Source organism: Artibeus jamaicensis, unplaced genomic scaffold (genome assembly GCF_021234435.1).
Source record: "Artibeus jamaicensis isolate MK-2021 breed Jamaican fruit bat unplaced genomic scaffold, CSHL_Jam_final contig_700, whole genome shotgun sequence".
Taxonomy (NCBI): Eukaryota; Metazoa; Chordata; class Mammalia; order Chiroptera; family Phyllostomidae; genus Artibeus; species Artibeus jamaicensis.
Window position 1 is genome coordinate 12,143,965 of NW_026521930.1, and position 13,278 is coordinate 12,157,242.

Sequence of the window (13,278 nt, forward strand, 5' to 3'; positions counted from 1 at the left end):
CTTTCCTAGGAAAGAGAGGAGCCGTGACCTGGGATCATGTGATTGTGTTTCTACAAACTGGAGGCTGGTAGGAGCAGAGTTGGAGAGTGTCATCTTCACCACTGCAGCAGTGACCAGCCTGAGCTCCACGGCAGGGAAGAAAGAAGGGCCAAAAACAGTACCAAACAGCAAGTGGGGTCCTGCTGCCCACCACCTGCTAGGCAAAATTCTGGAGGCAGGGGTTTGGTGAAAAATGAAAGGAGTCGTTACCCAAAAGCTACACAATTTTGAAATAACAGCTTTCTATGTGCTCTAGTCGCTTAAACCTATCAATTAAGACTAAAATCTTTAACTCTTGAGTTCCAGCTTTAATCACTTAAGCCTATCAATTAAGGCTAAAATCTTTAATTCCTGAGTTCCCCTATCATTCCCTGATGCAGACTCCTGCCTTCCAGAGTCCGTGTGTTGTGGATGCAGTACACAAATTCACACAGACTACTAAGTCCTGTGGAGAAAAAGGGACGACACTGCCACTCTCAGGGGGACAGGGCCTCTGAGTGCCTCAATCACTCTCTCAAGGGGACAATGCTCCGAACCTTGCCTAGACAAACTTTTATTGGTTTCCAGTCGCATCGCATCAAAGAATGTTCTATTTCTAGATTTAGTCAAGTGATTACTTCTTACACATAACAAAAAAGGAGAAAAAGTTACAAATGCAAGGAAACGATAAAAATGATTGATTTGGTTACATTTCGTCCTTGGGACGTCTTAGCACAGACTTTAGGGAGTTGCTTCAGAGATATACATTAAACATCTGCAGTCTTAACTCAGGGTGAAGGAGTTTTAGCAAAAGCAAGTCTCATAGCAGCCTGGGTACAATGCAGGCCTGATTTCCCAGGGGAACGCTGATCTGCACACCTGGCTCCTGTGTGCTGGCCTCGCATTGATCGGTTTTCTGAATCAATACTTTCCGGGCTACACTCGCCGTTGCCATGCCGATCGGTTCCCTATAATTACCCCTGTTAGTTTTGAATTATCTTATTTCTATAAGGTTAATTTACAAACTAAAACAACATAAGATACAAAAGCTTCACAATTTGGGAAGAATTGCAGGCTTCTGCCTCGGCGCCTGTCCCCTCTAGCACACCCAGAGGAAAAACCCTGCCACCCCCGCCAGGACAGACCAATTCTAGGCTGCACCGAGAGTTCCTTCTCCCATTTAAGAGACTGTCCTTTGGGAAGTGTGGGCATCTGCAGCATGATCAACCAGGCATCCTTAAGAAAGAGCAGGAGAGACAGTCTCTGCCCTCCTTCTGTTTAAACCTTCTGGCCCATAATTCCATGCACACCAGAGGCAGTTCAGCTTCTCAGCCAATCCTGTCCTAGGATGCTTACCATTGCCTCAGGCAACCTCCTCCTACCATCCCTCCTAGTCCTCCCCAGTAATCTGATCAGATCTCTTTGTGTCAAAAGGATGTGGAAACCCCAAGAAGGACCATCTCACATGTTCCCAGATCCATCTGCATTGAGAGAATGATTGTTTCTAGTAGAGAGTTCAGAGCTCTAAGGCTGCTGCAAACTTGAGCAGAATAAATTACTTCATGAACTGCAAAGTTGAACTGACATCCTCTAAGTTTCCTTCCAGTTCCGTGGGCCTATGAATTACCAGCTTTGTTCCTTTATGTTTCCAGTAATTTCACTTGATTATCTCTAAGGACCCTGGAAGACACCACTCAGTTGGCAGCCCTGTTGGTGTTAGTTCCCCCATGGTGGACAGCCCAATCTCTTCTGGAACTGTTGGGAGCTAGTGCAGCAGAAACTTCAGGAGAGCCCTCTGTGGGGACCAGCATTAGTGGTCCAAGGTCCAACTACCTTTACAGAACCAGCAAATGATATTAATGGAAGTGAGGAGATTTCCAGCCTTTTAGATAGTGTCTTTTGGATGGCAGCACCTAAAAACAGACACAGCATTGAAGTTAAGGGGTGTAGGAGAAGAAATCCTCAGAAGCTTATTGAAGTTAAGAACAACATAGCCCTGGCTGGTGTGGCTCAGTGGATTGAGCGCTGGCCTGCGAACCACAGGGTTGCTGGTTAGATTCCCAGTCAGAGCACATGCCTGGGTTGCAGGCCAGATTCCCCAGTGCAGGGTGCACAAGAGGCAACCACAAATTGATGTTTCTCTCCCTCTCTTCCCCTCTGTCTAAAAATAAATAAATAAAATCTTTTAAAAAAAAAAGAATAACATAGATGTTTGCCTGAACGTGGTCACCTGAAGGAGAAATATGTCCTTTGTGGATATTGCTATGAGAAGGTGTGCAAGGAGACTGCAGAAATAAGAAGACAGGGAAACAAAAAGGGGGCCCTTCTAAGGTTCCTACTGCAGAGATCCTGGTGCTGCACACGGGAGAGACACTGACACCATCGGAACAAGAGTGGGACAAGAGACGCCCTGGCTGGTGTAGCTCAGTGGCTTAAGCATGGGCCTGCGAACCAGACAATCGCGGTTCGATTCCCAGTCAGGGCACATGCCTGGGTTGCAGACCTGTTCCCTGCAGGCCAGTTCCCAGCAGGAGATGCACAAAAGGCAACCATACATTGATGTTTCTCTCCCTCTCTCCTTCCCTTCCCCTCTGAAGATAAATAAAATCTTTAAAAAAAAAAAAAAAGAGTGGGACAAGAGGATCATTGAAAGAGACAGGAAGCAACCATCCTGGTTGAACCAGAATGGCCACCAGAGATGTTTAAACAATATGACAACATAAAACATTTCTCCAGGAATAGAGAAAGAGTCTTTGTTTTTAATGTTTTGTGCCTATTTAAAAATCATCAGTGTAGCTTAAAACAGTCTTCATAAGCAGTTAGTTTTGTGTGGATAATTTGAAGATATATCAAGAATGAAGTCTGAACATGTTTATGCAGAGGCGAAAAAGAAAAAGATACCTCTCAAGCCTAAAAGGCAGTCTCTCAAAAGGTGGATGCCAGTAGTATGAGGATGTCTGGTTAGGTTGGTGCATAGCAGGACGATTTAGATTTCACAGGGCCTGTTTCCAAGAATGATTAATAACAAAAAAAATTTTAGGAGGTCATTGTACTGAAGTCCTCATTCTAAAAAATTCAATGAACTTTATGTAACTGGAGGAAGAAATATTAGCAAAAAGAAAAATGATCAGCAAGGAAGGAGAGCAAGAAAAACATTAAAGAGCCTCAAGTTGTGTTCTTATTTTAAACTGACACCAAAAAAAAAAGACATTTTTTAATAGACTATTCCCTTAATCTTCTGTAAGTCAGTGGTTTCTATAAATAAGAATTTGCAAGCACGGCATGGATGAAGCCAGCTTCAGTAAGAATAAATTCCTTATATATAGTTATCTACCCCTGAAATGGCTATTTATTGAGATGCACGTTGAAAACACTTACATAAGCCCTGCCTTGTTCATTGCAGGAGCTGGAGCAGAAAAGCATGTACAGTTACCTCTGCATAGGAAACGAACAACAGTGCAATGAAATACATTTCAAAAATTGGAAAAAACATTCAGAATTCTCCCTTGCCAGCATGACAGTGTACTGTACATTATTATTTTGTTGTTTTTCGAATGGAGGTGTACCCGTGTTGTTGGGGCTCAGAAATTTTACTGTACCCAGTGATTTGTTTTGATTTTTTTGCAGTAACTTGCAAAATATTTTGACAGAAACACAAGGTGATAATTCACAACTAAAGGGCAGTTTCACAGAAGAAAACTGTCCCTTTTCTAAGGCAATGTTTTTCACACTAGAGTCTACTGATTGCCAGAGGATCCAGAGCTTTATTTTCAGCATCTGTGATTTGTTTTTTCCTTGAAAAAATTCCTTTCATTTTTCAGATTTGCAAAACATTGCTTAAGTTTAAGATAGTTTAGGCAGAGGAATATTTAGCTTTGACCTGGAACCACCCATAGTTTATTTAAAAGGACTTCTAAGAAATCATTAGCACGGAAAACACAGACAACTGAGGGGAGGACAGATTTCATCTTTTTCTGCAGGGAACTGCACACACTGCAGATGTCAGGTCTGGGGACATCTGGGTTACACATTTCATTAAGGAGATGCTACAACTAGAGAAACCGTGAGCTAGCTTTTATTACCTCTGAAGATACTGGCTGAGGGCCTTCTGCCCTCCCTGGAAGGGGTCCTCATATGGGGAGGGGAGCAGCCAACCTATCGATTGGCCGTGGACTTGGCCAGTCCCATTGTACCGTGGATGGTCAGTATCTGCAGGATGTTACAGAGAAGAGCATACTTAAAACTTCCTACTAGCTCCCACAGCTCTCACTCCCTCGGGAGAGCAGGAAGGGTCTAATGGAACATTAAAATGAAAAGTGAAGAGGGGGGAGATGTTTGAGAAACATGTATGACTTTTGCAAGTACCATTTGTTTCCCAAAGCTCAAGTTTTTGGCTTTAGTCTGGAGAAGAGGGTGGGGGAAGGGGAGAGACACACAAAATGTCCTGTCCGGACATAGGTATGACCTATGTTCTCATTCCAGTTTTTTCCAACAACCTGAGGATGGGCCCATTAGTAGTCACCATCACCCACTCCATTCCCTTGGGGTCCTCTCCTTCCTACAAGGAAAGAATAATCAGTCTTCCTGTTATCCTCTAAAACAAGAACACCCCCCCCCTTTCAATGTGGAGGACTTCTACTGTTAATCTCAATAGAACTGTACACCTGCAACTTATATAAAATAACATTGAATGTCAACTGTAATTGAAAATATATTTTTGAAAGATTTTATTTATTTTTGGAGAGAGGGGGAAGTGGGGAGAAAGAGAGGAAGAGAAACATGAATGCGTGGTTGCCTCTCATGCGCCACCTACTGGGGACCTGGCCTTCAACCCAGGCATGTGCCCTGACTGGTAATGGAACCAGTGATCCTTTCATTCACAGGCTGGCACTCAATCCACTGAGCCACACCAGCCAGGGCTGAAAATATTTTTTAAATAAAAAATTTTAAAAATTACCCTGGGGAAACAGATGAGGGAGGGAGAAACTAAAGTACAGAAAAAAAAGGGGAAGTTACAAAACTGAAAAGACATTGCATATTAGCGAGCACTCCTCCACTTCCTAACTCACTCTAAGGGGGTAAATTCAAGTCCCTTTGCCTCTTGTTCTCAGCTTTTATTCCTGAAAGTTGCACTTCTCAACCAGCGCCCTCCCCTACTCTTTTCCCCTAGGCTTTGGGCTCCCTGTAGGTGGTAACTGTGAGCTCTGCTTGGTATTCTCAGTGTTCAGCAGACTGGCACATAGGACTAACATACATTGAGCATTTACTACGGGCCAAGTACTATATGAAGCTTTTACATAGATTACCTCACTTTTCAGATGATATTCTGAGGTACTTACTGTTATGTCCCATTTTATTTACTTTTTTCAATTAAAAATTTGTAAAATCCTCACCTGAGGATATGATTTTTAAAAAATTGATCTTTTTAGAGAGAGAGGAAGGGAGAGAAAGAGAAACATTGATGTGAGAAAGAAACATCGAGTTAGAGGGTGGAGGAATTGAACAAAAAGGAAACAGACTAAAAACAAACAAACAAACAAACAAAAAGAAAACAAAAAGGAAAAGAAACGTCGATCGGTTGCCTCCTGTACATGTCCATCAACCTGGGTTCAAACCTGCAACCTAGGTAAGTGCCCTGACAGGGAATCAAATCCCCAATCTTTTGGTGTATGGGATAATGCTCCGCCAAACTGAGCCACCCAGCCAGGGCATTACATCCCCATTTTAGAGAATGGAAACTGAGGCAGGGAGGTAAAATAAGTTGCCCACATGGCGGGTATAAGTGGCAGAGCTGGGATTCAGTCCCAGGAAGGCTGACTACAAAGCTCATACTCTTAACCACAATGCTAGAAACATTTAAATATTGGTTAAATATAGTAAAAGTGCTCTTTTCCCCATTTCCAACCCCATAACACCCTTTTCCTTTTTCTCTAAAATGTCCCTTGCTTACATCAGTGCTCTATGTCCCCTAGCCCAATCTCTCAGCTATTCCTTGTATTTTACAATAACCTCATAAATGTTCTTCACTGAGCTAGCAGTCTTTTTAAAAAATTATTTTTTAAAAAGATTTTATTTATTTTTAGAGAGAGGGGAAGGGAGGGAGAAAGAGAGGGAGGGAGAGAAACAGCAATGTGTGGTTGCCTCTCACTTGCCCCATACTGGGGACCTGGCCTGCAACTGAGTTACGTTCCCTGACTGGGAGTCAAACTGGCGACCCTTTGATTCACAGGCTGGCTCTCACTCCACTGAATCACACCAGCCAGGGCAGCTAGTGTGTTTTTTAAATTGATGGATTTGAGAGAGCAAAGCATCAATTTGTTGTTGCACTTATTTATGCATTGATTGGTTGATTCTGATATGTGCCCTGACTGGAGATCAAACCCACAACCTTGGGGTATATGGACATTCCTCTAAGCAACTGAGCTACCAGGGCCTGGGCTGGCCCATTCCTCTTTGAATCTCAGAACCAGTGGAGAATTATTTCAGAGAGAGGGCAAGGGAGAAAGAGAGAAAGAAAAACATCGATGTGAGAGAGAAACATTAGTTGGTTGCCTCTTGCACACCCTCTGCCAGATACCTGGTGCAATCTAGGTAAGTGCCCTGACTGGGAATGGAACCGATGACCTTTCAGTTCCCACGCTGGTGTTCCATCCACTGAGCCACACCAGTGAGGCTGCTGAGCTACAATTCTTTATCTGCTCCCCTCCCTGGAACACAATGGCCCAGATACTATCTCCATTGGCTTGCTTGTGGACTCCATGGGGCCCAAAGGTAGAACTGCTTGTCAGCCTCCTGGAATCAAGTAGGCCATGCATTCCAGTTTCTGGAGTAACAGCTTTCTACATGCATTAATCCCGTAAGCCCAGCAACTATAGCTAAGGCTAAAATCCTTAACCCTTGAGTTCCCCTATCAATGGGAGATGTGAAAGTTGAAACTCCTTTGCAAGACTTAACCAGACCAGGTTTACTTTTCTGGCTTCTCACACACCCTCAGTTTAGGGCTTAAGCAAACAGGGCAAGCACTTTCCATCTCTAGACATCTGCTTTTGAACTTCTTGCTACTTGGGAGTACTTTTCCCCTCCACCCCTACCTGACCCACTTTTCATTACAGGAATGTTAACACTCAGATGCCTTTCCTGACACCCCAGTGAGAAATTTCTTCACCTGTATGCCTGTAACCTATCACTTACCTACTATGATAGTTGTGAATTCGTTATGTTAGTTGCTGAGGTCTCTCTCTCTCTTCATCGTTCTTGCTGCCCCACAGCAGGATGGTATGTCACTCATCACTATATGCCCAAATACTCTAGTTCGTGCGTGGCACGTAGTAGATTCTCAAAACGTTTATAAATTCGTTTTGGGGGAATTTGGCTCTTACTCCGCGTCTGGCTAGTTCACTACAGGTTTGGAGACTAATGTGCTCCAGAGAAATCTGAGCGATCAAAATCCGCCGCATGGGACACCAGCCAGAGAGTGAGCTTGAGGTCAGACTTTGGGTGTAGAGAAGAGACTCTGGCCCCTTGTGCGTGCACTTGCTGAGTAACACGCAAGAAGTTTAAAGGATCAGGTAGAAGAAAGCTGCGCACAGCAGGTTGGAATCTGTGCAACAAACGACTTCATTGCACCCCAGGATTTGTTCCGCCACTTGCCGAGCACCTCAAACCAGTTACATTCAGCTACATTCGACCACGTCTTTACACAGACAAGTACGGTCCTGATTGCCCGGCACGTAACCACCAAGTTCTCCAGGGCAACTATACCTGATAGCAGAATAAAGAGCAAACTTCACTTCGGGTGTTGGCTACCAGGAAGGGGCGTTAGTTGCCACTGCGCGCGTGCGCAACGCTTAAGTCTCTGCTTGCGCCCGCGCAGCGGCCTCCCCCAACCCCATGCGCAACCCCGCCACCCTCCGCCTTTCAGTGCGCAGATGCACTCCGTGTGAGTTGTCCTCGCGAGGCCTCCTAAAGCCGGTGGCGCACGCGCGGTGTCCCCGGGCCAAGATGGCGGCGCGGTGCTCCACACGCTGGTTGCTGGTGGCCGTGGGGACCCCTCGGCCCCCGGCTGCGGCAGGGAGAGGGGCCCGTCCGCCCAGGGGGGTCGTGGTGGGGGCGTCTCTGGGCCGCAAGCTGAGCGTTACCGCCTTCGCGCCTTCACTGGGAGCTCGCGGCCCTGGGGCGCTACTGACATTGAGACCCGGTGTCAGCCGCACAGGTGAGGGCCGGCTCCAGCACCAGAGTCGGGGCTCCACGGCCTGGAAGGGATTGACTCATCTCGCTCCAGTTACTAGGGTAGCGTGGCGAAAGGTGTTTTCTGACGTGTATGCGGGATTGGATAGGGAGACCCGTAAGCAGGAGGCACAGAGGCCCTAGTGGCTACTCAGAATGCTGCCTGGAGTTCCTGGTGGCGGGGGCAAAATGCTCCGTAGGCCGTGAACCTTCACCTCTGTCAACATTTCTGGAGTCCTCTTTCCGGCCTACCGCTGCCCCGTATCTCTATTCCTTTCTCTTCCCTGCATCTTCTAGCCTGTAGCAGAAGGGAAGAGGTAGCAGCCATTCGATGAGCATCTGCTCTTGTGCTAGGTACTTTGTGCCTCATCTCCCTTGATGGTGACACCAACCCTGCAAGGTGGGAATTATCTTCCTTGTTACAGAGAGTGGGAAATTGAGGTTCTAGCACAGGAACTGATTTGGCCAAGGTCATAAGGTTATATTAAAAAGAGTTGTCCCAAACCCAGAGCTGTATTTTCATAGCTTTCATGCTTTCCACCACATGGTGTAAATTAAAGGTTATACTGAACGGTTAGTTTCTTTTAGAAGTTCTTAAAATAGTAATAAGTGTAATAAAAATACATTTATTGAGCACTTATTATGTATCAGTCATGGACATTTCCATGTAGTAGACACTGTTGTTCTATTTTATAAATAAAAAGAACTGAGGCTTAGATGTTAAACAACTTGTAGGATGTCACAAAGCTGAAAAGTGGAAAAGCCTTTCAAAACCTACTGCTTACTTACTAGCCTGAGTGATAGTTAATATTTGTTAAGCCTTTAGATGCTTAGCCACAACAGTTTTTCATGTGTGTTCAGTGGCTTCCATTATCTGTGAGAGAAGGAGGGAGGAATCATTATTAAACAGCCGTGTACCTAAATTGTGCTAGTTGTTTTTGTCCCCTAAAATTTGTGCAGATGATGACACACTATCAGCAGTCTTACAAAGATAATTAATTAAAGGGCTCTGACAAGGTAATTTACTGTTGGGTTCCAGTTTTGCAATATCATTAAAGTATTAGTAATTGCAATTGTTTTGTGGAGTGAACAAACTCACCTCCATTAGTGCATGTTTGAGTGTGGGTGAATTACCCGTATTTTGCTGTGTATAATGTGCACCCATGTTTTTGGCCCAGACTTTCAGGACAAAAATCTTTTTGTTTTCATTTTCTGATTCATTTTTAAAATTTATTTACATTTAGATACTTGTTTTTTTGTATTATAAAGAAATTTTAGCACTTATTTTTGAACATATTATGCTACAAGATATTTTATGTAACAAATAACTACAAAACACAAGAACAGATACAAGGTATTTCAGGCATTACCCATGTATAATGCACATCCTTATTTTCCCTCAAAAACTTGGGCAAAATGTGTGCATTACACATGATAAAATACAGTATTTAATTTCTTTGAGCACTTAACTGAAATTTTATTCATTTGTGAGTATGTATTGAGGGCTTGCCATAATGCCAGTGGCTGTTCTAGGTACTGGGTGGCAATCTGAGATTGGCTGTGATGTTAGTCAAGTGATCCCATTTTTAAATTCTATTTCTGCCACCTGTATTTTCTCATGGATGGAGCAGTAGTCTGCCCAGGTATCCTTGGGATTATTTGAAGTCATTCTGTATTTCTCAGTATGAGTAAAAGTCATTTTTAGATTTTTGCCTAACATTTTCTAATGTTTAGCTAAATTTGTTCATTTTACATTTGTACAAGTTTGGGGAGCATTTTTTATAATTGTGTGTGTGTGTGTGATGGAGACACACACAGACAAGCACTAAATACTGAGTCTCGTATGCAGCCATTACTAAGGAACTGCAGTCAGCTGTCCTTTTCTCCCAATGGTCATGTTTTGCATCAGGTGAGAGGTGGCATCATCCTTCAAGGTGCACTCTGATACCACATCTAAAGTCATCAATTTAGCTCTCAAATATTGGTCTGTGGTCTCATCTCAAATCAAGTAGTATAATTAGGTGACATAAAAACAACACTTTAAATTCAACTTTTCTCCCAAGCAGAGAAAGAAGGCAGTTGTTTGACATTGCTCTAGCCATTCTTGGAGTGCCTTCAAGGCTAATCCTATTCAGGATTATTCTAAAAAGGGTAAGACATGTTTTTATTGGTCATATCGGAAAATTTGCCTAATAAATGAACTCTTTCTAATCATTGCTAGTCATCAAACTTGCCTTGGCTGGTGTGGCTCAGTGGATTGAATACCAGCCTGTGAACCAAAAAGTCCCCTGTTTAATTCCCTGTCAGGGCACATACCTGGGTTGCAGGACAGGTCCCTGGTTGGGGGTGTGCAAGAAGCAACTGATCAGTGTATCCCTCGCACATCTGTGTTTCTCTCCTTTTTCTCCCTCCATTCCACTCTCTTGCTAAGAAATAAGATCTTTTAAAAAAGTCATCAAGCTTGTAGTAGTTAAAAGTGATTTCTCTTTATTCCTATGCAGCTTTACACCATTCTAACCCAAGTTCAAATTCTCTGCTTAAGACATTGGAGCTGCAGCTGCCAGAGCCTTTGCCACCACCAGCTTCCTCCTAGATTGGAAGGGATGGGAAGGAGAGTCTGGAACAGGCCAGGGTAACTGCTCATTACTGAGTGAAGAGGGAGTTGATTACTTGAGCTTTCCCAGCTCTAGTGTTTTTCTTAAATCTGAACAAAGACAACAGTGGTCTCAGCCCCTACTGCTTCTACACTATCTGCTTTTCATATTCCCAGAAGTCTAGGGTGCAGCAACAGAAAACAAGTACCAGGGATACTCAAAGTATAGATTTTCTTCCTGGTTCTGATTTTAATTATTCTAACCATTCCTACCCATTCTACTGTCTGATTACTCCTCTCTTGTCCTTTTCCTCCATATATGCTTTATACCCTTTAGGCTTTTGTGTTCAGATTAACACTACTTAGTATTTCAGTCCTCCTTGTTTGTTTTTTTGAGAGCTCTTCCTCATGCAAACCTGGTCATTTACCTATTTAATACTTGCAGGGGCTTCATATTGCCCTCAGGATAAAATCTAGACTCAGCATAGGTCAAAGGCCCTTCTGTTTATTTCTAGGCCCCATTAATCATCGTTGTCTTTAACCACCCCTTGGCCATTACCACAACCACCAATACAGGCTCATGTGCGTGCATGCATGCACGTGCCCACATACAAACACAGAGTTGCTAGTTTAGTACCTGCAGTTCCTAAATGCAAAGGAATGAACTACTCCCTCTAAACCAAAGGTGATTATATGATTTAGTCACCAAACAGGGCACTTTTGAAAGTGAAAGGGGATGCCATTACAAAAAAACACTAGGACTACTGTATAAATCTGGATGGATTTAAACCCCTCCTTAGGCTAATTTCTGCCATTTCATAACAGGAGCCCTAGCAGACCTTCCCTTAACTTCTTAGATTGGGTTGCCAGTGGGGTGATTTTTGCCCTCCACAGGATGTTAGGTAATGTCTGGAGAGGTTGTCAACTTGTAGGTGGGAGAAGGGATGGGTAGTGCTACTGATACTAGTTGGCCAGGGTGCTGCAAAACATCTTACAGTACATACTAGGTGTATTAGTTTGCTAAGGCTGCCATAACAAAGTACCATAAACTGGGTGGCTTAAACAACAAAAATTTATTTTCTTTTTTTTTTTAAGATTTTATTTATTTTTCTTTAGAGGGGAAGAGGGGAAGGAGAGAGGGAGAGAAGCATCAATGTATAGTTGCCTTTTGTGCATCCCCTGCTGGGAACTGGCCTGCAGGGAACTGACCTGCAACCTAGGCATGTGCCCTGACTGGGAATCGAACCGCGATCGTGTGGTTCGCAGGCCCGCGCTTAATCCAGTGAGCTACACCAGCCAGGGCCTATTTTCTTTTTATTCTCGTTCTGGAGACTAGAAGTCCAAGGTCAGTTTTGTCAGGATTGTTTCAAAGATCCTATCACCAAATGCAGTCACCTTCTGTGGTGCTGGAGGTTAGGGCTTCAACCTAAGAATTTAGAGATGAGGGATACAATTCAGCCTCTAACAATAAGACAGCTCCACCCTGCTGTCCTGCAGAAACTGATCCCATCCTCCACTGTGGGGAGGTTGAGAAACCCTGGTTAGGTGACCTTTTAATGTGTATTTTCACTCTGAATGACTGTGTGCACTAATAAATCTCAGACACTGCCTTCTAGACTTCCCTGTGGGACTGCCGAACTTCAGGGCATTGGCTTTGACTCTTACTCATCTTGTATCTTCAGTGCCTAGTACAGTGTTAAGATCTTGAATAAATGTTAAGTTCCAGGAGTTTCAGTGCCATACATTGGTTCACTGTCATATCCCCAGCATGAAACCTAGTGCCTGGTAGGTGCTCAGTGAATATTTGCTGCATGGATAAATGGTAGTAAATATTTGTAAGTATTTGCTGAATTAATGAATGAATAATGAATATGGAAGCTTCTCTACAGACAAGTATTTGACTTAGGAACCTGCAGCTGTCTCATGATCCTCATTCTTTTTCTTTTTTTAAAGATTGTATTTATTTTTTTAGAGTGACAGGGAAGGAAGGAGAAAGAGAGGGAGAGAAACATTTATCATTTGCCTCTTGCACACCCCCAACCGAAGACCTGGCCCACAGTCCGGGCATGTGCCCTGACCTGGAATTCAACCTGCAACCTTTCAGTTTGTGGGACAATGGCCCAACCCATTCTTTTTCTTCTGCCTTAACTTGGCTACCTCTCCCCCCAGATTTACCCCACTCTTTCTTCCAGTGGTTACAGGATGGGTTGGGGGTTAGGAGGCAGCAGTTGAGATTGTAGAGCAGCTCCCCAAGCTTCACTTTGTGACCGAGTGAAGTTAGCACTGCACTTCATGCACAAAGGGCAGTTGAGTAGATGTGTCTGCTGTCCTTTCCTCCTAGCTGCTGATGCAAGAGACCTGAAAGGAGGCAGGGTATGTGGCCACCTGCCATGTGCTTTGATTCCTTTCAGGTTGCCTGCTCTGTGGTAAACAGAGGTTCT

At 43.9% G+C, this 13,278-nt stretch overlaps 1 protein-coding gene and 1 pseudogene across 4 annotated transcripts in view; both read left to right on the plus strand.

Annotated features, from left to right (window-relative positions):
- The first annotated feature begins 1,580 nt into the window (after positions 1-1,580).
- LOC128628354 (39S ribosomal protein L32, mitochondrial-like) lies at positions 1,581-2,606 on the plus strand (annotated as a pseudogene).
- A 5,367-nt stretch (positions 2,607-7,973) lies between these two features.
- The window catches only part of DNAJA3 (DnaJ heat shock protein family (Hsp40) member A3), a 39,079-nt gene continuing 33,774 nt past the window's right edge, over positions 7,974-13,278 (plus strand). For 2 of the 4 annotated variants that reach the window (XM_053671610.1, XM_053671609.1), the window contains exon 1: positions 7,977-8,230. In XM_053671610.1, the coding sequence (XP_053527585.1) occupies positions 8,020-8,230 (211 nt within the window). In that variant the 5' untranslated portion in view covers positions 7,977-8,019. Of the gene's footprint in view, positions 8,231-13,278 lie in introns of all 4 variants that reach the window. The other 2 variants (XM_053671612.1, XM_053671611.1) reach the window with 2 other exon arrangements.